The sequence below is a fragment of the Capra hircus genome, chromosome 8 (genome assembly GCF_001704415.2).
Source record: "Capra hircus breed San Clemente chromosome 8, ASM170441v1, whole genome shotgun sequence".
NCBI classification, from domain to species: domain Eukaryota; kingdom Metazoa; phylum Chordata; class Mammalia; order Artiodactyla; family Bovidae; genus Capra; species Capra hircus.
In genome coordinates, this window is record NC_030815.1 from 90,844,216 (window position 1) to 90,868,077 (window position 23,862).

Here is a 23,862-nt window from a genome sequence, read left to right on the forward strand (position 1 = left end):
ATGCTGACCCATTGCTGTACCTCTGGGTTAGTCTTGATTGTCTAAGTTAGTATGGTGGTCTCATCTCCCTCACCTGTGATCACTTTAGGCATGAACATGTGATACAGGTTCAGCCCATGGGGTACCAAGCAAAATCAATTAAAACAATAATAATAAACCCATTCCTAGTCATATCCTGATGGAATTTCAGAAGGCTAAGAACAAAGAGAAAATTGTAAGAAATTTTCAGAAAAAGAAAAAAATCCCACAAAGTAGCAAGAATCAGATTTCTCACTGGCAACAATGGATGCCAAAATAAAAAGACTAAAGAGAAAAACAAATATTGTATAATATCATGTACATGTGGAGTCTAGAAAAATGGTACAGATGAACTTATTTGCAAAGCAGAGAGTCACAGATATAGAGAACAAACTCATGGTTACCAAGCGGGGAAGGAGGAGGGGGATGAATTAGGAGATTGGGATTGACCTTCATACACTACTATGCATAAAATATCAATAGGTAACTAATGAGAACCAACTGTATAGCAGAGGGAACTCTACTCAGTGCTCTACGGTGACCTAAATGGGAAGGAAATCTAAAAAAGATGGGATATATGTGTATATACATATAACTGATTCATTTTGCTGTACAGCAGAAACTAATACAGCATTGTAAAGCAACTATATGCCAATGAAAATTAATTTAAACTAATTATCACCGATTGCAAAAAAATCTGAAATTAATGAGGTATATCATGGAGAAAAGATGTATTGCATGCTAAAGTTCTTGTCTGTTGGGCAGAAAAATAAATATAACAATTGTACCTTATTTTTTAACTTTTATTATTAAAAATTTGCAAGCATACATAAAAGTAGAGAAAGCAAACCTCAGTATATGCATCATCTAGATACCATAGCTTCTCACATTTTTCATATTCCTATAGTATTTTAAAATGATTCCCAGATATTGTGACTCTTCACTTCTAAATATGTCAGTATCCATCTCTAAAAAGTTACTTTTTTACATAACCCCAACACCATTGGGACACCTAACAAGATAATGATTTCATAGTATTGTTTACTATCCAGTCATATTCATATTTCCCTAGTTATCCCTCAAAAATCTTTTTACGGTTATTTTGTTCAAACCAGGCCCACACACAGTATTTGGTTGATATGCCTCTCAAATGCCTTTTAATTTTGGATAATTCCCCAGCTCACTCCAATGCAAAAAGAAAAACAAAATCCTACAAAGTGAAAAATTCCAAAATTTTCCATGCAATTTTTATGAAAAGAGGCCAGGTCAGTTGGTAATTAACTTGTGACTAGACCAGATCATAGAATGATAGACAATCTATGGTTGTCTCCTTATAGTACCATTGATCTTTTCCACTAGCTACCACCTTAGTAAGAAGTTTGATCTGGATTTAAAGCTTGACAATAAAACTTCAAGCTTACTAGTGCTGTTAGAAGAGGTCTAAGAAGTGCTGGGCACTCCACATTACATCTCATCATGAAACATGTTATTTCAAGTTGACCATTTTTAGAGACACCAAGTTTGATCAGTGGATTCAGAGGGTGACAATCTGACCCCTCCAATACAAAGTGAGATTCCCTTTTAAAGAACAAGTTAACTACAGGATGATACTTGGTACTTTGGTAAAAGCACTCCTGGGTTTAAGGGAGGGGCAAGGAGTAAATCACAAACTACTTAGACATTAACAAAATGAGAACACTGTATATCAAAAAGCCAGAAAAGCAAATATGGCAGAAAGAATAAACTTATTTCAAAGAAGCAGAAATTGATGAATCAGGAAAAATTAGATTTGACCCATAAGTAACCCAAAAGCTGTTCCAGGAAAAGATCAATAAAATAGACAAATATTTAGCAAGTTGGATTCAAAGTAAAAGGCGAAAGCATGCAAATAAAATGACAGTTAATATGTTAAAAAGAGAGAGAGAGAGAAATGTGTTCCAGAAAATAGAGATGAAATTCTTAGAAAATATAAATGACTAGGTTAGCTCCAAAAAATTTTTTATTTTAAAACCCAAACTAGTCAAGATGAGAAACTGATCTAGTAGAATTAGATGAATAAGAAAAATTAGTGTATCAATGAATACAATTCACCACATTGACAGATTGAAGGAGAAAAACCTTATGGAAATGATAATAGCTAACTCTGGTACTGAAATCACTATGTGCCAGGCACTCCTGTAATCACTTCAAATATAACTCATTTAGTCACTAAATGCTCCAGAAGCACATGAGCATTTAATCCCACTCCTGTTTAAAATTTTTTAACAAAATATATTTTAGGAAGAAAAAAACATCACTATTCCAAAAAAAAAAAAAAAAAGAGTGAAGGTATCTACTGGAAATCCATAGCAAGCCTACACCTGATGCTGGTATCAGAACATTTCAAATCAAATGTCAAATTCAACTCCAAATAGTTTAAACAGAAAATGACTTCACAAGGGACTTCAGAGTTCCAGGAAATTCATCTAGATTGGCAAACCCGGATCCAAGGACTCCCCAACCGGGATACAAAAGGTTATTCAATGTTCAAGGACATCAAAATTTTGAAGGAGCAACGTACGCTGGTGCATATCAGCTAAGATTCAATTTATAAAAATTTACAAAGCACGTACAATTTTATCGGAAATATTTCAGATGCATCTGATTCTTTGATTTTGTCCAATTTCCTTCCAGTTGCCTCAAGATGACTGTGAATCTACAGAAATCAGGAGGGCCCCTTCCCTCACCCATAGCCCTGCCTGAGTCTTTTCCGCTGTTGTTGGTCTCCGCCCCCCGCGCCCGCGCCCATCATCCCCCTTACAGTGTGCTTCGGCTCAGAACAAGGTGTTGCCTGAAGAATTTCAGGATCTCTTGCCAGGAGTGCTCCTGGGCTGCCGCTTGGCCCTCAGGCTCCCCGCCCCAGAGCATGGGGAGGAAGAGGCCGCGGCTCCAGGACATACAGCACAGGGGCCCGTAGGGCGGCTCCAGCAGGTGGCCCGCCCCGGGGTAGGCCAGCAACCTTCCATTGCTTTTGCCGTGCCTCCGCAGCTGGTCCAGTGCCTGCTCAGCGTATTCTTTGCTATTGAAGCATTCGTCAGCCTCCCCTACAATGAAGAGGATTGGGCCCCGGGCCTTTTCAACAGGAAGCACACTGTGTTGATTCCGTTCATCTCGGGGGTCGCCCTTGAAGTGGCGGATGCGCACAGCACCCGCGACGCTGACCTGCATGCGCTCTGGAAACGAGGGGATGGGGCTTATGACCAGATCCCGGTACCTGAGAGGAAATTCATGGATGGCATTGGTCCCATTGATGCAGACAGTGGCTGCCACCTGCTTGAGGTAGCAGGCCATGGCCAGCCCGATCTCTGCACCTTTGCTCACAGATATCACTCCAATTCCCGGCTTTAGGACCTGAAGGACAAAATGAAGGGAACCAATTACAGGCCATTCCCTGAGAAGGAGCTGTCCCACAGACCAGTAAGCTGGGACGACGAGGAGAGTCAGAAAATGAGGAGTGGGACTCCTAGAACTAGGATTTACCAGCTTCTGAGACCAAGAGAGATCATCATCTACTTACACTGCCTAAGCCATATTGTCTTATGAGGGGTCATAATATTACCTACCTTGCAGGACTGTTATGAAGATCAAGTGAAACAACAGACACTAAAACTGCTCATCAAAAGCAGAGTTCTATATAAAGCAAAAAGGATCTAATGCACCAGCAACATTCAAGCAGAGGCAGGTAAGCATTCTGAAGAATCAAAATTATTCTCTCGAGCTACAAAAAGTGGTGTCCTGGGTTCTTTCAACTATTCAGTTCAGTTCATTTCAGTCACTCAGTCATGTCCGACTCTTTGAGACCCCATGAATCACAGCACACCAGGCCTCCCTGTCCGTGAACTCTTGGAGTTCACCCAAACTCATGTCCATTGAGTCGGTGATGCCATCCAGCCATCTCATCCTCTGTCATCCCCTTCTCCTCCTGCCCCCAATCCCTCCCAGCATCAGGGTCTTTTCCAATGAGTCAACTCTTCGCATGAGGTGGCCAAAGTACTGGAGTTTCAGCTTCAGCATCAGTCCTTCCAATGAACACCTAGGACTGATCTCCTGTAGGATGGACTAGTTGGATCTCCTTGCAGTCCAAGGGACTCTCAAGAGTCTTCTCCAGCACCACAGTTCAAAAGCATCAATTCCTCGGTGTTCAGCCTTCTTCACAGTCCCACTCTGACATCCATACACGACCACTGGAAAAACCATAGCCTTGACTAGACGGACCTTTGTTGGCAAAGTAATGTCTCTGCTTTTGAATATATGCTCTCTAGATTGGTCATAACTTTCCTTCCAAGGAGTAAGTGTCTTTTAATTTCATGGCTGCAGTCACCATCTGCCATGATTTTGGAGCCCCCCAAAATACAGTCTGACACTGTTTCCACTGTTTCCCCATCTATTTCCCATGAAGTGATGGGACCAGATGCCATGATCTTTGTTTTCTGAATGTTGAGCTTTAAGCCAACTTTTCCACTATCCTCTTTCACTTTATTGAGAGGCTTTCTAGTTCCTCTTCACTTTCTGCCATAAGGCTGGTGTCATCTGTATATCTGAGGTCATTGATATTTCTCCCAGCAATCTTGATTCCAGCTTGTGTTTCTTCCAGCCCAGCGTTTCTCATGATGTACTCTGCATATAAGTTAAATAATCAGGGTGACAATATACAGCCTTGACAAGCTATTCAGTTCAGTTCAGTCTCTCAGTCATGTCCAACTCTTTGCAACCCCATGAATTGCAGCACACCAGGCCTCCCTGTCTGTCACCAACTCCCGGAGTTCACCCAAACTCATGTCCATTGAGTCGGTGATGCCATCCATCCATCTCATCCTCTGTTGTCCCCTTCTACTCCTGCCCCCAATCCCTCCCAGCATCAGAGTCTTTTCCAATGAGTCAACTCTTCACACGAGGTGGCCAAAGTACTGGAGCTTCAGCTTTAGCATCAGTCCTTCCAAAGAACACCCAGGACTGATCTCCTTTAGGATGGACTGGTTGGATCTCCTTGCAGTCCAAGGGACTCTCAACAGTCTTCTCCAACACCACAGTTCAAAAGCATCAATTCTTCAGCGCTCAGCTTTCTTCATAGTCCAACTCTCACATCCATACATGACTACTGGAAAAACCAGAGCCTTGACTAGACAGACCTTTGTTGGCAAAGCAATGTCTCCGCTTTTGAATATGCTCTGTAGGTTGGTCATAACTTTCCTTCCAAAGAGTAAGCATCTTTTAATTTCATGGCTGCAATCACCATCTGCAGTGATTTTGGAGCCCCCCAAAATAAAGTCTGACACTGTTTCCACTGTTTCCACGAACTATTAGGTAAGTGTAATTCATATTTAAATGGCATTTTGCAGCTATAGTTAATCCTAAAAGCTAATCCTGGAAGCATTGGGAGGGTAAAGATGAAAGACTCAGATTCTATAAACTGGATATCAGTTCCCAGTCCAGTAGGGAAAGCAGCGGTCACAGGAGGGAGTCCTTAATTTTGTGCTGGGCCGAGGGAGCAGTGGGAAAGGAAGAAGTCTGAGAGAAGAATGAGGAAAGGAAGGGCATTCTGGATGAACAATAGCAAATATATAGTGACCCTGTGTGTTTACTTTGCTCACAATTGTATCCCCAGCAGCTTTCTATCATCAGAATCACCTGGGGTTGGGGGGGACTTTAATCTCAGAATTTTCTGAGATCCAGTTTTCTTGAGAACTACTTCACTAGGTCTGAGTGGCCCCAAGAATCTGATACTATAAACTATCGGCAAGGAAATTCAGTGTGCAACCACTTTTGGGAACAATCCATGTAGAGTGAGAAAGGAGGGCTGTAGCTGATTGATGCACTGTTGCAGAATAACAGGTGAGCAGTGATGAGGGAATGGACTAGAACAGCGGCCAGGAGGGAGAAGAGGCCATAATGTATTGAGAAAGAACCTAAAACACTTTGGGATGGATTGAGGGTATGGGAAAAGGAAGAGAGAAGAAGCCAGATGGGCACAGGTGATGAAATGTATTTATTGAGCATTTACTATACATGAGGCCCTCCACTAAGTGCTTTACACATGTCATCTCATTCCTTCCAAGGAAACAAAGATTCAGGAAGTTTAAGTCTTGCTCAAGGTTACAACAGTATCAAGGGGCAGACGTGGAAATTGAACCTCTTCTACTGAATTTAACCACAAATTGAATTTTGGCAATTGCCCTTTCTCCTCATACAGTGTCACAAATAGTTCAATCTTGAAATGAAAAAACAACAAAAAATATCAGTTGAAAACATTTTATCTGGGATTTAATTCCTTCTAGGCAATCCTTTAAAAAGAGCCAAATGTGCTTAGAAAAAGTCACACATCTATTTGATTATAATGGTGATAACATTGAAAATGGGAGTATTGGTGATGCTTCAATAGGAAACATATCCTGTCTCTTCTTGGGAAGAGTCAAGGCTCTCCCGGGGGAGAAGGATACAATTCGGGGGACCAGAATGACACAGTTTGGAGCAAAGACATTGCCCAAAGGGCTCTGTCGCTAACTGGCTGTGGAGTTTTGGCATCTTACTCAACTGAGATGGATAGGCCTCCTCATCTGAAAGATGAGGACCATGTCAAAAGTACATGCATCTGGTAATTATGAGCATTAAATAAAAGGGTTAAGTTAAGGTGCTCAGTCATGTCTGACTCTTTGCAACCCCATGGACTGTAGAATAAAAGGGTACATATAAAGTATTTAGCATAGAGTCTAACAAATAATCACTTAATAAACAGGTGATTTATGATTACATTAGGTGATATGAATGATTGTTTTACCATGTCAGGTTGAACTGTTCAGTTCAGTCGCTCAGTCGTGTCTGACTCTTTGCAAGCCCATGAACTGCAGCACACCAGGCCTCACTGTCCATCACCAACTCCCGGAGTCCACTCAAACCCATGTCCATTGAGTCGGTGATGCCGTCCAACCATCTCATCCTCTGTTGTCCCCTTCTCCTCCTGCACTCAATCTTTCCCAACATCAGGGTCTTTTCAAATGAGTCAGTTCTTCACATCAGATGGCCAAAGTATCGGAGTTTCAGCTTCAACATCAGTCCTTCCAATGAACACTCAGGACTGATCTCTTTTAGGATGGACTGGTTGGATCTCCTTTCAGTCCAAGGGACTCTCAAGAGTCTTTTCCAACACCAGTTCAAAAGCATCAATTTTTCAGCACTCAGCTTTCTTTATAGTCCAACTCTCACATCCATACATGACTACTGGAAAAACCATAGCCTTGACTAGATAGACCTTTGTTGACAAAGTAATGTCTCTGCTTTTTAATATGCTGTCTAGGTTGGTCATAACTTTTCTTCCAAGGAGTAAGCATCTTTTAATTTCATGGCTGCAATTGCCATCTGCAGTGATTTTGGAGCCCAGAAAAATAAAGTCAGCCACTATTTCTACTGTTTCCCCGTTTACTTCCCATGAAGTGATGGGACGAGATGCCATGATCTTCGTTTTCTGAATGTTGAACTTTAAGCCAACTTTTTCACTCTCCTCTTTCATTTTCATGAGGCTCTTTAATTCTTCACTTTCTGCCATAACAGTGGTGTCATCTGCATATCTGAGGTTATTGATATTTCTCCCAGCAATCTTGATTCCAGCTTGTGCTTCTTCCAGCCCAGCGTTTCTCATGATGTACTCTGCATAGAAGTTAAATAATCAGGGTGACACTATATAGCCTTGACGTACTCCTTTTCCTATTTAGAACCAGTCTGTTGTTCTATGTCAACTTCTAATTGTTTCATACAGGTTTTCAAGAGGCAGGTCAGGTGGTCTGGTATTCCCATCTCTTTCAGAATTTTCCACAGTTCATTGGGATCCACAGTCAAAGGCTTTGGCATAGTCAAGAAAGCAGAAATAGATGTTTTTCTGGAACTCTCTTGCTTTTTCCATGATCCAGCAAATGTTGGCAATTTGATCTCTGGTTCCTCTGCCTTTTCTAAAACCAGCTTGAACATCTGGAAGTTCATAGTTCACGTATTGCTGAAGCCTGGCTTGGAGAATTTTGAGCATTACTTTACTAGCATGTGAGATGAATGCAATTGTGTGGTAGTTTGAGCATTCTTTGGCATTGTCTTTCTTTGGGATTGGAATGAAAACTGACCTTTTCCAGTCCTGTGGCCACTGCTGAGTTTTGCAAATTTGCTGACATATTGAGTGCAGCACTTTCAAGAAATACCTAATATTTAAATATTTTTGAACTAGAAAATGAAGAAGATCATAATATACCTAATATTTATTGTCTTCTCTGTGCCAGTAAGCATTAAGCTGATCCTAATCAACACAGCAATCCTACAAGGTTGATATTATTATCCCCAATTTTAACTCAAGTGTGCTGTGCCCCAATCTAAACAGACTGGTAACATCGGAGAAGGCAATGGCACCCCACTCCAGTACTCTTGCCTGGAAAATCCCGTGGACAGAGGAGCCTGGTAGGCTGCAGTCCATGGGGTCGCTAGGAGTCGGACACAACTGATCGACTTCACTTTCACTTTTCACTTTCATGCGGTGGAGAAGGAAATGCCAACCCACTCCAGTATTCTTGCCTGGAGAATCCCAGGGACTGGGGAGCCTGGTGGGCTGCCATTTCTGGGGTCGCACAGAGTCAGAGATGACTGAAGCGACTTAGCAGCAGCAGCAGCAGCAACATAGGCAGAAGAGACACTTGTGAGATATATATATATATATATATATATATATATATATGTTGCTATAATGTTGCCAGGTAAAATGAAAAGTACTTTAAATACCTTGGGATGAGCTAGTAGCAAGTTGGCAGCTTCCTCAAAATATTCCAGGTCCACCTCCTCCAGCTGCTTGGGCAGGTCATCATAGGCAAAATATGCTAAAGCCAGCACTGCAAATCCACGGACAGCCAAAAGACTGGCCCGATGTTCAACTAGACCCCCGATGCCCCCAAACAAATCAAGGAGTCCTGGGAATGGGCCTTCCCCTAAGAGCAGCAAAAAGAGAAGAAAATGAGATCAGAAGGAGTATCAGAAGGGCTTAGTAGATAATGGCAAAAGTACAAGCTGAGCAGAGTGAATTTCACTTTCATACACAACAAAATGGCTTGTTACCTTTTAAAATATTGTGGGAATTCCTAGTTCAACAACTGGATGCCCTTTGTTTCTGCTTTTATCCCCACCAACCATGTTTTCTAGGTCCCTCAAGATGAGTCTCACCTGGAGGCAGGAACAGGGCTCCTCTCACACGACCTTCTCGGATGGGCACCCGCTGCAGGTCGGGGCTGGAGAACCAGCGCTGCAGCACCTGGCTGGCCTTGGGCTGAACCTCGCCTACCTTGTGTATGTAAACTGAGTCATATAGATCCAGAGTGATCCAGGTGGGTGTGTTCATCACATCCCTCTTAATTAGCCTGTCAAAAGCCCTCTCGGGCTTCAGGGACCAGAAGAGGCCCATTGGATGGACCCCCATGTAGTGGCCCCCCACGGCAGGATCTCGCTTCAGGTCCAGTTCCCCAGCCTCGTTAGCCCTGTAGAAAGCTCGGGACCGGTATAGATTCCCCTTGTCATCCTTCGTGGTTGCCATGAGGGTCACCATCTGCAGTGGGGGCAGGCCCGTCGCTTGGATATGCACAGGCTCATCTGCCAGGGCACTTGCCGGGGTAACTGTCAGCTGGAACATTGGCAACAGGCAAAGGGACCAAGTGGTGTTTCCTGCAGTGGGAGAGAAGACTCTGAGTTGGAGACTGGTTCCAAGGAAGAGACTCAGACAAGGCTTACACTGGCCCAGAAGACTTCTGGAAACTAGTACAAAATACACAGAACACTGGAGGAGGGAAAAATAAGGTGTGCAGAGCATACTAATTATTCTCATTTTACATATGAGGACAGGTTAAGTGGCATGCCCAAGTGTTGTAAATAATTAATAGTAGAACTGGAAATTCAAGCTAGGTCTTAACACTACAGCCTCCTGTCTTATCCATTACACCACTGAAGGAAATCTTAGTTTTGTGGTTTTGAGTACATTGAGCTTCAGTTCTTCAGCTGAGATCATTCTCAGATGACCTATTTCACAGGTGTTTGTTAGGCTCCAAGGGGTAATGCATGATTAAGGGTTTCCTGGAAGGATCAGTGCTGCTTTTCAATTCCTATATCTACATAAACAAGAAATATGTTACAGTATTGTTTCTTTTTCTCTTTTTCAAATTTCCAATCTCTCTCTGCCATTGTAAGGCCAACCACCAGCTCTTTTCAGAGTTCCCATTATTTGTTCTTTTTCAGGGAATATAAAATTTCATAATCTGCTTCGGTGGCTTTCCAGTGGAGTGGTAAATATCGAATGTTGTTTGTAGCAAAGAGAATGAAATATACATTTGGTCAGCTATGTCATACTCTGCCCTTTTATGAGCAAAATTGGGGTATTCTCCTCCCTCACTCCCTTCCTTCTTTCTTTCTCTCCTTTTTTATATACCTCATTCACAAAGGATTTGAACCTGTTTATAGGTAACAGAGACATAAAAAATAAAAATAGGATCTGGGAAAATATGAACTAGAATCAGAAACACTGAATGAGTGCAAGCAAAGGAAAAAAGGCAACCTGTCACTTGTGTTGTTCTAATTATTCTCCTAGAAAGGGTTACCAGTTTATCAAGGGAAAGGAAAAAGTGAGGCCTTTCCAATATTTTCCTAAAAGAAATTTCTCACATGAGACTTTGACACAGATATGCATCATTTTCCAACAATGTCTTCAGACAAATTGTAGTAATAGGTGTCCCCTCAGAAAGTTTGATCCTCTAAGGGATCCTTGATTTTATTTTATGGAGGAATGCAAAGTGAGGGTTTTAGGCTTTATATTTGTGACCAGAAAAGATTCTGGAGAAAATAATCAGGGTCTGAAAGTGCAGGGGCAGAGTGAAGTCACTCAGTCGTGTCCAACTCTTTGCGACCCCGTGGACAGTAGCCAACCAGGCTCCTCCGTCCATGGGATTTTCCAGGCAAGAATACTGGAGTGGGTTGCCATTTCCTTCTCCAGGGGATCTTCCCGACCCAGGGATCTGACATCCTATCTGTCAGTAATCCTTAGGCGGACAAACAACATTAGGATTCCATTTTAAATCACCTGGGAAGGGAGCCAAGCCTGGGCTATTAGAGAAACCTAATAGCCAGCTGCTGCTGCTGCTAAGTCGCTTCAGTCGTGTCCGACTCTGTGTGATCCCATAGACGGCAGCCCACCAGGCTCCCCCGTCCATGGGATTTTCCAGGCAAGAGTCCTGGAGTGGGGTGCCATTGCCTTCTCCGCCTAATAGCCAGAGTATCTGCCAAATACTCTGTATCACTTCTTTAGATCCTTTGGGGTCTTCCCTTTATTTGTCAGGAATCACATTCCCTTGAGGCACGCCTAGAAGATCCATATCCTCTTGTGCTTTCATTCATTCTTTTCTAAGGTGGGCTCCCCGCAGATCTCCACCCGAACATTAACTCTCTGTAAGATCACTCTCTTGCAGGGGCAGAAGCAGGGTCTTAAAGTTCAGTTCTTCACTGTTGAAAAGGGATCTTCAGAGGAAAGAGAGGGTGAAGGAAAAAATGCATTTTGTGCTTCTTTTACGAAAAAGTGATTTGCTGGGAAGTCCCTGGTGGTCCAGTGTTTAGCACTCCACTCTCTCGATGCCAAAGGTCTGGGTTCCATCCCTCGATGGGGAACTAAAATTCCACAAACTGCTCAGCACAGCCAAAAGTTTAAAAAGCAAAACAATTTAAAAAAGGAAGTAATTTTCTGCAAAGGACATACTCCCTCTCACCTGATCCCCCATCAACAACCAATATTACTGACCATTTAAAATTCATGGTCAATAGAATAATTTGGAATAAATAGAAAGATTGTGAATGTTTTCCTTTAATACCAGCAGAGTTTTTCACAGAAGGAAGTTGCATCAGTTCAGACTTCCTGGGTCTTTCATTAGTCTTAGGGAGATAGGGCATGTAATATGAATAAGAACAAAGAACACCCCATATCCTGTGTGACATTTCAGGGTTCCCTTGGTATTTTCTGATCTTTTCCTTCCTATAATTCTTTGTATCTGCTATTTCTTTCTTCCCAAAAAAGAAATCGTAAAGAAGGAGTGCTTGAGAGCCTTATTCCACACATTCTTCTTCCTTCTCAAAATTTCCTTATAATGTATTGACTCACTAGAGATTTTATTTTCAACTGGAATTCATTTGAATTACTTAACATAACTACTCTCCCACATGCATTCTGCATCTGGTCTCATTCTCCCAGGTGGATTGCAAACTCAAGGGCAGCAACCATGTGTTAAAACTTTAGGAAATCTATTGATACTCATATAGTAAATTATACATTGTATATACTTCAGAGTTATCAAATTCATAATGACGGCAAGAAAAAAATAGCAGGAAACAAGTAATTAAGATACTCTACTTATATAGTGCTTTTGTAATGTAAAATATTAGAGTTTCTTTACAAATCATGGTCTCTCTTTATCTGAGAATTGCCCCCTAAGCCCAGAGATGGACACTCCATAGCTATGTTTATACCATGTGACCTCCTTCCTGGGGGCTGTTGCTGACTGGATCAGGACTGGGCACCTGATTCAAGACATGCCTGGAATATTCCTACCTTGCCAATTTGGAATGGGGACTCAGAGCTCACCAGTCCCTTTATCAAGGTAAGGACTAAAGGTGGGGCAGAGGTAGTAAAGTTGGGTAGCAACTTTGGTAGCAAAGTTGACTTGCGTGGCTGTGCCTTTGACATCCTGAAATTTTGCACCCACTGTGCCCTCTTACCTCACGCTAGTCCTGTCCCTGGACTCTTTCTGTGTGAGTGTATCCATGAAATGCAGACGCTGCATCCAGATAATCACAGAAAACCAGCCTTGGGGTAGAGTATGGACATTTGAGGAAACAGTGACAGAGACAGAGAGAAATTAGTTTGTTCCTATCCTGAGAAGCCCCTGAAGAAAGGTCTGCAATTACGGAAATAAGCGTCAGAGGAAAGAGAGAGGCCAGAAGATAGGTTTCAGAAGATTTCAGTCTTCGAAAGGAATCTTTCTTAGAATTTTGTTTTGGGATCTCAGGACTTAGCTGACTATGCTTACTGTTTTATCTCCTAGTTTTTTTGGAGCTCCTGCTAAATGTGCAAAGCTATTGATTCTGAATCGTCAGAAATTCCCTGTAATGGTCATTAGTATTCTAGGTCTAGATTTTGCCACTTACACCATGGTATATGCAAGGGATTAGATTATAATGATAGTTCCTGTAAGAAGTAGTTCTCCCAAGAGCACATGAAATAGAGAGAGAGAGATCATTTGTTAAGTCAGCAATGTGTGCTTGTGAATGGTGTCTCTGGTTTCTTAGCCACACACAGCGTAGGAAGTAACCACATGATCAGCAATCCCACAGTCACTGCCTTTGGAATGCGGGCTAAACAAAGTCGCCGTTCACAGGCTGATGAGGCAGAGCTCGTGAAGATCTGGTAGGGATCCAATGCAAAGTTTGACAGACTGCCTTTGCAGAACTTAGTTGTAAGCCTCTTGGACCTTAGATTAGTCAAACCTCTGTGTCATCTGTTCTTTATATGACACTCTGTTATAAATTCTAGAAACAAGAAAAATCCAAGATTTAAATATTGGGTTCGCAAAAAAGTTCATTTGGGTTTTCCTTAATATCTTAGGGAAAACCCAGAATGAAATTTTTGGTTCACCCAATACATACACATGTATACACACACACATACTCTTACAAAAGAAGATTGGGGATTCTCAACAGGGTCTGAGGAACTCTGAGGTTCTGCAAAATGTCATTAGGGTTTCCACAAGAGCTCTTAATTGGAAAAATAGAGAAACAGTCTTTGAACTCCAAGTGTGAGGTGAAGGATGGGGCTAAGCAGTTCCATTCCTGGTTGTTTAGCCCCATAGGGTACTGTGTGAAAGGACAATAGCCAGAGACCATTCTCAGTTTGAGATGCAAACTAGCGGAGGCTTTTGATGGCTAGTGAGTTCAATGTTCTGTGGAGAGGAGGACACTGTGCTAACGAGTGCCTCTCCTCCCTGAATTACCTCCTCCAAATCCCACTCTGCTCTGTGGACTGAGGTAAAAAAAGAAAACGAAGTCTATTGGTGTAATATAGAGGGAAATTTGCTGGTAATACAAGTGGTCCTGTTTCACTGGGCATGATCTTTAACAACTGAAAAATACAGCAGTGGCTCCAGGAAAAGGGTAGAGACAAATCAAATATCACAATTATTTGACAAGTAATGGGGCTGGTTATTTTAAGTGGCCTTTGGAATTCAATTCTCCCCTCATTTCCCTTTTTTCTGTAATAGGAAACAATTACTGAGCACTTACTAAAGGCTCATCTTACTAAAGGCTGGGTAATAGGAATCTGCATAGTAAAGCCTTTTCACTTTTTAAGACCCTTTTATGTTTATTATTTCTCTTGACCCTCACAAAAAATCTATGGGAATAAAATAAAATCATTATTATCCTTACATTGTATATGAGAAAACTGAGCTCAGTTAGTTAAATGACTTACTTGCCTATGTTGTTAATGATGAAGTAAGAATTTTAACCAGTGCCATCTCACCCTACTTACACACCTTACTTATCTTCTCCAAATGAGGGTAGACACGTGAAAGCTCATCTTTTCCTGGCCCCTCCCTCTTGCTTTTCTTTCCTACTTCTTTCTTGATTTTAACTTCATCTTTCCCTTTCCCCAACACTGAAGACTTATGTTAAATATTAATATATATCCTGGAATACCATCTTTCTTGATTATACCTTTATCTTTCCTGTTCCTTAGCTCTAAACTTCCCTGGTGGCTCAGACGGTAAAGCATCTGTCTACAATGCGGGAGACCTGGGTTCGATCCCTGGGTTGGGAAGATCCCCTGGAGAAGGAAATGGCAATCCACTCTAGTACTATTGCCTGGAAAATCCCATGGACAGAGGAGCCTGGTAGGCTACAGCCCATGGGGTCGCAAAGAGTCGGACACGACTGAGTGACTTCACTTTTTTTCTTTCTTTCTTTAACTCTAAAGCCCTTTGGTTAAGTATTAATACATACCCTGGTGTGGCAGAACTAGTAATGGAACAGTAGAATTAAACTTTATACTCCACAAATCCACATATGTAGGAAATATAAATTTTTCTATTTTTCTAGATTCAGAGTAATTTCTGTTCCTGACCCAGGGATCAAACCCGGGTCTCCTGCATTGCAGACAGATTCTTTGCTGTCTGAACCAATGCAGGCCCAATGGGTGTGCTAGTGGTAGAGAACCTGCCTGCCAATTCAGGAGACTCAAAGAGGCGTGGATTCGATCCCTGAGTCAGGAGGATCCCCTGGAGTAGGAAATGAAAACCCACTCCAGTATTCTTGCCTGGAAAGTGCGGGCTATTGTCCATGGGGCCTCAAAGAGTTGGACCCGACTCAGTGACTGAGCATGCCTGATGATGTGCTTCCTTGCTGATGCATTCTTCTAAACTCATTCTACAGTGGATGCCAGTGGTTGCAAATTCAGATACCTATTGGGGTCAGACAGGTAATATAAATTTACAGATAAAGACCAGAGATGAACAAAATATAAGACTGTAGTGAACCTAAGACTACCAGCCCACCTACAGGCACTCAAATGTTATTATATTAAAAAGAAAAAAAAAATACATACACACAAAACCACCCAACAATCACCAAACAAACAAAAATCAATCCAAGGTGTGGACCGAATGAATCACACCCATTTATGACTTTTGGAATTCACGTCATCCATTAGGATTTTGTACCATAAAGGCCAAGTAAAGATTTTTGTCTTCTCTTCCTGGTGTACTGTCCTTTTCTGAGGCAAAAAGTATCAACTGACCTCCCTCTGGAGGAAGAAGGAAAACAAGGTAAAATAGAAATATCAGAATATGAGTGACATATCTAGAGAGGGTGTGAAGCTAGAACAGAAGACCAGGTGAATTTTTATGGGCTACTTAAGATGCAAAATTCCTCAAAATTCAATGACATAACTCCTTGCAGCAGAAGGCAGGACCCTGTATACCAGCAACTGTCAAAGAAACCAAACATAGAAAGCAACTGGAGGGCAAGAAACAAGAACTCAGCTGCCTCACACGTGGTGGTGGAGAGGGAGCCCTCAGCAAAATGGGAGCAACCTGATGGGGTTGAAAGCTGAAACCCACATTGCTGAGCAGGTTTCAGACCCCCTAGAGTCTCAGGGTGAAGGGTGGGGATCAAGCCTGCACTATTCAAGACCTTGACCTGTTAGAGGAAGCGAAGTCAACAACTGGCAGGACATCAACACATCAGAAGCAGGAAGAAAAGAGTAAAAGAGAGCAAAGTTCCCATGGAACATAAAATTTCTGTCACTAATCAAGAAACAGATTCCATTCCCTTCAGAAGCCTGTGGCTTTTCTTTCTTCACCCCACCACTTCTTCCTCCTAATAAATCCCAGAAAAATATTCCTTGAGTCAAGAAACATCTCTCCAGTAGTCACATTAGGCTGGATTTTGACTTTTGCAGGCAAGTGTGCATTTTGCCTCCAAAGTAAAAGTGAAAGTGTTAGTCGATCAGTTGTGTCCAACTCTGCGAGTTCCTCTGTCTGTGAGATTCTCCAGGCAAGAATTCCCCTCTCCAGGGTATCTTTCCAATCCAGGGATTGAACCTGGGTCTTCTACATTGCAAGCAGATTCTTTACAGTCTGAGCCACCAGGGAAGCCCTTTTGCTTCCAAAATAGTCTCCTAAACACTCTTCCAGATAGCTTGATGCAGCTAGCATAAATCTGTATTTGAACAATAAACCACCTGGGATAATAATTGCTGTTTTTTCAGAGAACTGAGCTACCCACTGACGTGAGCAAAATACACACAGCACGATGCAAACAGCCATCCCGGGTGCCCTGTGGCTGAAATCAGAAAGCAGATATTTTCTACTTGGCCGTGACGGCCTTGACTTACCCTGAATTCAGCTGCAGAGAGCAGTCCAGAGCGAGGTGCCTTACGGAGCCAGCTAAGAGCACTAGACACTTGCCTGTTGCTTGCTAATTTAGATCCTTCAAAATACCTCAGCCTACTGGTCAAAGTTGAAACTGTCTCTATAAAAACAATCAGCTGATCCTTTTTTTTTTTTTTTTAAAGTTCTCAGAGGCAGGGTTATCAGCACACGCTGCCACAGGCTCTGGGCAAAGGCTCAGTTTAGCTGGCGTGCCTTTCAATCCAAATGTTTCACAGTGGAGTCTTTCATTTCATCACATAGGTCTGGTTTCCATGCCTCTTCCCTGGACTTCTCTCAACTCCTAGCTCTCTTCTCCTTTGCTTCAATTCCTTCCCTATCTCCTCCCCTAAGTCAGTAGTCTCTTAGGCAGCATGTTTTTGTTGGTTTCTAAGAAGATGACTTCCAAATTTCCATCTTCAGAGTGGTGTGGTTTTCAGACTCATCTGGAGAGTCAGTTAAACAGACTCAGGGCCCTTTCGGAGAAGACAATGGGACCCCACTCTAATACTCTTGCCTGGAAAATCCCATGGACGGAGGAGCCTGGAGGGCTGCAGTCCATGGGGTCGCTAAGAGTTGGACACGACTAAGCAACTTCACTTTTACTTTTCACTTTTATGCATTGGAGAAGGAAACCCACTCCAGTGTTCTTGCCTGGAGAATCCCAGGGATGGGGAAGCCTCATAGGCTGCCGTCTATGGGGTTGCACAGAGTCGGACGTGACTGAAGCGACTTAGCAGCAGCAGCAGCAGGGCCCTTTACCTGCAGATTCTGACTTGATAGGATTTGGTTAAGTTTCAGGGATCTGTACTTTTAACAACAGATTCTAAAACATAGCCCAGTTTGCAAACCACTCTTCCAAGGGAGGGCTGAAGCCCTCTCCATGCAAAAATGCCTTCTCAGGACAAGAATCCCTGATATCCGTTCCACTGTTAATCCTATCAGTCAATGTCTATTGTCAAAATGTACAAGTGAACCAAACTGCAAACTGCAGACTGCACCTGCAGGTTGTGAGTTCCTTGAGGGAGGGTACCACATCTTCTAATTTTTGCATCTCTTGCAGCCAGTGAAGTGTAGCTAGCCTCTGGAATCAGAGAACCATGATAGGAACCCGGATTCCTTTACATCTGTCGTTGTGATTGACCTCAGACAAATTACTGACCTTTCCTTAGACTTCAGCTTTCTAAGTTGTGAAATATGAATGGTACGATAAAATATATTAAAAGTGAAATGTAAGCCTTGAGGAGAAGGGGTCAATATTGGGAGTCATGAGCAAATTGGAAGATCTGCAACAAGAGGAGGCTGTTTTGGCATACAGCTCTTACACTGGATGAGAGGTACCTTGGTAGGATAGCAAAGCTCTCAGCTGAGTGACTAATTCCCAGGACTAGATCCAAGGATAGGGGCTGACCGGGGAGAAACACACAGAAATAGAGTGCTGTTTTCACTCAAACTCCAAGAGAAGCACAGAGACTTCCCTGGTAGTCCAGTGGCTAAGACTCAGCCTTCCAATGTAGGGTATGCTGGTTTGATCCCTGGTCAGGGAATGATGATCCCACATGCCTCAGAGTATGGCCAAAAATAAATAAATAAGAGAAGCACAAGAAACAGGGCTCCAGTTGTTCTTGTTGTTGTTCAATCACCAATTCGAATCCAACTCTTTGTGACACCATGACTGCACCATGCCAGGCTCCCCTGTCCTTCAGTATCTCCCAGAGTTTGCTTAGATTCATGTCCATTGGGTTGGTAATGCCATCTAACCATCTCATCCTCTGCTGTCCTCTTCTACTTTGACCTTCGATCTTTTCCAATAAAAGGGTCTTTTCTAAGGAGTCAGCTCTTTGCATTAGGTGGCCAAAGAATTGGAGTTCCAGCATCAGTCCTTCCAATGAATATTCAGGGCTGATTTGCTTTAAGATCGACTGCTTTGATCTCTTTGTAGTCCAAGGGACTTTGAAGGGTCTTCTCCAACACCACAGTTCAAAAACATCAATTCTTCAGTGCTCAGCTTTCTTTATAGTTCAACTCTCACATCCATACATGACAACTGGAAAAATCAGCTCTGACTATATGGACCTTTGTCAGCAAAGTGATGTCTCTACTTTTTAATATGCTATCTAGTTTGGTCATAGCTTTCCTTCCAAGCAGCAAGCATCTTCTAATTTCATGGCTGCAGTCACCATCCCCAGTGATTTTGGAGCCAAAGAAAATAAAATCTGTCACTGCTTCCACTTTTCCCCATCTATTTGCCATGAAGTGATGGGAGCAGTTGCCATGATCTTAGTTTTTTGAATGTTGAGTTTAAGCCAGCTTTTTCACTCTCTACTTTAAACCCATATCAAGAGGCTCTTTAGTTCCCCTTAACTTCCTGCCATTAGAGTGGTTTCATCTGCATATCTAAGTTGTTTATATTTCTCCCAGCAATCTTGATTCCAGCTTGTAATTCATCTAGTCTGGCATTTTGCATGATGTACTCTGCATATAAATTAAATAAGCAGAGTGACATACTCCTTTACAAATTTTGAACCAGTCAACTGTTTCATGTCCAGTTCTCGTGACCTGCATACAGATTTCTTAGGAGGCCGGTAAGTTGGTCTGGTACTTCCATCTCTTTAAGAATTTTCCACAGTTTGTTGTGATCCACACAGTCAAGGGCTTTAGCATAATCAATGAAGCAGAAGTAGATGTTTTTCTGGAATTTCCTTGCTTTCTCTATGTTCCAGTGAATGTTGGAAATTTGATCTCTGCTTCTTCTGTCTTTTTTAAACCCAGACTGTACATTTGGAAGTTCTCGGTTCATGTACTGCTGAAGCCTAGCTTGAAGGATTTTGAATATAACCTTGCTAGCATGTGAAAAAAGTGTAATGCTAGTTTGAACATTCATTTGGCATTGCCCTTCTTTGGGACTGGAATTAAAACACTTTTTCCAGTCCTGTGCCACTGCTGAGTTTTCCAAATTTGCTGGTATAATGAGTGCAACACTTGAACAACATCATCTTTTAGGATTTGAAATAGCTCAACTGGAATTCCATCACCTCCATTAGCTTTATTCATAGTGATGCTTCCTAAGGCCCACTTGACTTCACACTCCAGGATGTCTGGCTCTATGTGAGTAACCACACCATCACGGTTATCATCCAGATCATTAAGACCTTTTGTTTAGTTCTGTGTATTCTTGCCACCTCTTTTTAATATCTTCTGCTTCTGTTAAGGTCTTTGCTGTTTCTGTCCTTTATATTGCCCATACTTGCATGAAATATTCCCTTGATATCTCTGGTTTTCTTGAAGAGATCTCTAATCTTTCCCATTCTATTGTTTTTCTTTGCATTGTTCATTAAGAAAACCTTCTTTTATCTCTCCTTGCTATTCTCTGGAACTCTGCCTTCAGTTGAGTATATTTTTCCCTTTCACGTCTCTTCTTTCCTCAGCTACTTGTAAGGCCTCTTCAGACAACCACTTTGCCCTCTTGCATTTCTTTTTCTTTGAGATGGTTTTGGTCACTGCCTCCTGTACAATGTTATAAACCTCCATTCATAGTTCTGTCTACCAGATCTAATCCCTTGAATCTATTCATCACCTTCACTGTATAATCATAAGGGATTTGATTTAGGTCATAACTGCATAGCCTAGTGATTTTCCCTACTTTCTTCAATTTAAGCCTGAATTTTGCAATAAGGAGCTCATAATCTGAGCAACAGTCAGCTCCAGGTCTTGTTTTTGCTGACTGTATAGAGTTTCTCCATCTTCAGCTGATATAATCAATCTGATTTCAGTATTGACCATCTGATGTCTCAATGTAGACTTGTTTCTTGTGTTTTTGGAAGAGGGTGTTTGCTATGACCAGTGCATTCTCTTGACAAAACTCTGTTATCCTTTGCTTAGCTTCATTTTATAAGCATGGCCAAACTTACCTGTTATTCCAAGTATCCCTTGACTTTCTACTTTTGCATTCCAATCCCCTACAATGAAAATGACTTTTTTTTTTTTTTAATGTTAGTGACTTCCCTGGTGGCTCAGATGGTAAAGCGTCTGTCTACAATGGGGGAAACCTGGGTTCCATCCCTGGGTCAGGAAGATCTGCTGGAGAAGGAAATGGCAATCCACTCCAGTACTATTGCCTGTAAAATCCCATGGACAGAGGAGCCTGGTAGGCTACAGTCCATGGGGTCACAAAGAGTTGGACACAACTGAGCAACTTCACTTTCCTTTCCTTTTTTACAAGGTGTCATAGGTCTTCATTGAACCACTCAGGTTCAGCTTCTTTGGCATCAGTTGGGGCTGCTGCTGCTGCTGCTGCTGCTAAGTTGCTTCAGTCGTGTCCGACTCTGTGTGACCCCGGAGATGGCAGTCCACCAGGCTTCCCTGGGATTCTCCAGGCCAGAACACTGGAGTGGGTTGCCATTTCCTTCTCCATTGCATGAAAGTGAAAAGTGAAAGTGAAGTCACTGAGTCGTGTCCAATTCTCAGTGACCCCATGGACTGCAGCCCACCAGGCTCCTCCGTCCATGGGATTTTCCAGGCAAGAGTACTGGAGTGGGGTGCCATTGCCTTCTCTGATCAGCTGGGGCATAGACACGTATTACTGTGATGATGAATGGTTTGCCTGGAAACAAACTGAGATCATTCTGTTGTTTTTGAGGTTGCACCCAAGTACTACATTTTGGACTCTTGTTGACTATGAGGGCTACCCAACAAAGGCCTGTCTAGTCAAAATTTTGGTTTTTCCAGTAGTCATGTATGGATGTGACAGTTGGACTGTAAAGAAAGCTGAGTGCTGAAGAATTGATGCTTTTGAACTGTAGTGTTGGAGAAGACTCTTGAGAGTCCCTTGGACAGCAAGGAGATCCAACCAGTCCATCCTAAAGGAATATTCATTGGAAGGACTGATGCTGAAGCTGAAACTCCAATACTTAGGCCACCTGATGCGAGGAACTGATTCATTTTAGACGCTGATGCTAGGAATAATCTAAAGCAGGAAGAAAAGGGGACAACAAAAGATGAGATGGTTGGAAGGCATCACTGACTCTATGGACATGAATTTGAGTAAGCCCTGGGAGTTGGTGATGGACAGGGAAGCCTGGCATTCATGGGGTCACAAAGAGTCAGACACAACTGAGTGACTAAACTGAACTTAACTGAACATTTCTTCTAAGGAATTCTTGCCCACAGAAGTAGATATAATGGTCTTCTGAAATAAATTCATCCATTTTAGTTCACTGATTCATAAGATATCAGTGTTCAATCATATCATCTGCTTGACTATGTCCAATTTACATTGATTCATGAACCTAACATTCCAGGTTCCTATGCAATATTGCTCTTTATAGCATCGGACCTTGCTTCTGTCACCAGTCACATCCACAGCTGGGTATTGTTTTTGCTTTGGCTCCATCCCTTCATTCTTTCTGGAGTTATTTCTCCACTGATCTCCAGTAGCATATTGGGCACCTGCTGACCTAGGGAGTTCCTCTTTCAGTATCCTATCATTTGGCGTTTTCATACTGTTCATGGGGTTCTCAAGGCAACAATACTGAAGTGGTTCGCCATTCCCTTCTCCAGTGGACCACATTGTGTCGGACCTCTCCACCATGACCCGTCCATCTGGGGTTGCCCCAGGAGCATGGCTTAGTTTCATTGAGTTAGACAAGGCTGTGGGCCTAGTGTGATTAGATTGACTAGTTTTCTGTGAGTATGGTTTCAGTGTGTCTGGCCTCTGATGCCCTCTTGCAACACCTATCATCTTATTTGGGTTTCTCTTACCTTGGGCGTGGGGTGCTGCACTCAATATGCCAGCAAATTTGGAAAACTCAGCAGTGGCCGCAGGACTGGAAAAGGTCAGTTTTCATTCCAATCCCAAAGAAAGACAATGCCAAAGAATGCTCAAGTGCTCAAGCTACCACACAATTGCACTCATCTCACATGCTAGTAAAGTAATGCTCAAAATTCTCTAAGCCAGGCTTCAGTAGTACGTGAACTGTGAACTTCCTGATGTTCAAGCTGGTTTTAGAAAAGGCAGAGGAACCAGAGATCAAATTGCCAACATCTGCTGGATCATTGAAAAAGCAAGAGAGTTCCAGAAAAACATCTATTTCTGCTTTATTGACTATGCCAAAGCCTTTGACTGTGTGGATCACAATAAACTGTGGAAAATTCTGAAAGAGATGGGAATACCAGACCACCTGACCTGCCTCTTGAGAAATCTGTAAGCAGGTCAGGAGCAACAGTTAGAATTGGACATGGAACAACAGACTGGTTCCAAATAGGAAAAGGAGTACGTCAAGGCTATATATTGTCACCCTGCTTATTTAACTTATATGCAGAGTACATCATGAGAAACGCTGGGCTGGAAGAAACACAAGCTGGAATCAAGATTGCCAGGAGAAATATGAATAACCTCAGATATGCAGATGACACCACCCTTATGGCAGAAAGTGAAGAGGAACTAAAAAGCTTCTTGATGAAAGTGAAAGAGGAGAGTGAAAAAGTTGGCTTAAAGCTCAACATTCAGAAAACGATCATGGATGGCATCTGGTCCCATCACTTCATGGGAAATAGATGGGGAAACAGTGGAAACAGCGTCAGACTTTATTTTTGGGGGCTCCAAAATCACTGCAGATGGTGACTGCAGCCATGAAATTAAAAGACGCTTATTCCTTGGAAGAAAAGTTTTGACCAACATAGATAGCATATTCAAAACCAGAGACATTACTTTGCCGACTAAGGTCAGTCCAGTCAAGGCTATGGTTTTTCCAGTAGTCATGTATGGATGTGAGAGTTGGTCTGTGAAGAAGGCTGAGTGCTGAAGAATTGATGCTTTTGAACTGTGGTGTTGGAG

General features: G+C 42.4%; 1 protein-coding gene across 1 annotated transcript; it reads right to left on the reverse strand.

Annotated features, from left to right (window-relative positions):
• On the reverse strand, nt 807–17,090 carry BAAT (bile acid-CoA:amino acid N-acyltransferase). Its single transcript, XM_005684245.3, has 4 exons — nt 16,994–17,090; nt 9,244–9,738; nt 8,809–9,011; nt 807–3,408 (listed from the first exon to the last, which is right to left on the reverse strand). Exons 2-4 carry the CDS (start codon nt 9,704–9,706, stop codon nt 2,815–2,817), a joined length of 1,260 nt encoding a protein of 419 aa, XP_005684302.1. The 5' UTR covers nt 9,707–9,738; nt 16,994–17,090; the 3' UTR covers nt 807–2,814.

Coding starts and splice junctions, on each gene's coding strand:
- BAAT (XM_005684245.3), bottom strand. CDS start 9,706: ATGTTCCAGCTGACAGTTACCCCGGCAAGTGCCCTGGCAGATGAGCCT. Junction 9,012..9,243: donor AGCCCTGTTCCTGCCTCCAG/GTGAGACTCATC, acceptor TGCTGCTCTTAG/GGGAAGGCCCATTCCCAGGA. Junction 3,409..8,808: donor TGCTACTAGCTCATCCCAAG/GTATTTAAAGTA, acceptor TTTGTCCTTCAG/GTCCTAAAGCCGGGAATTGG.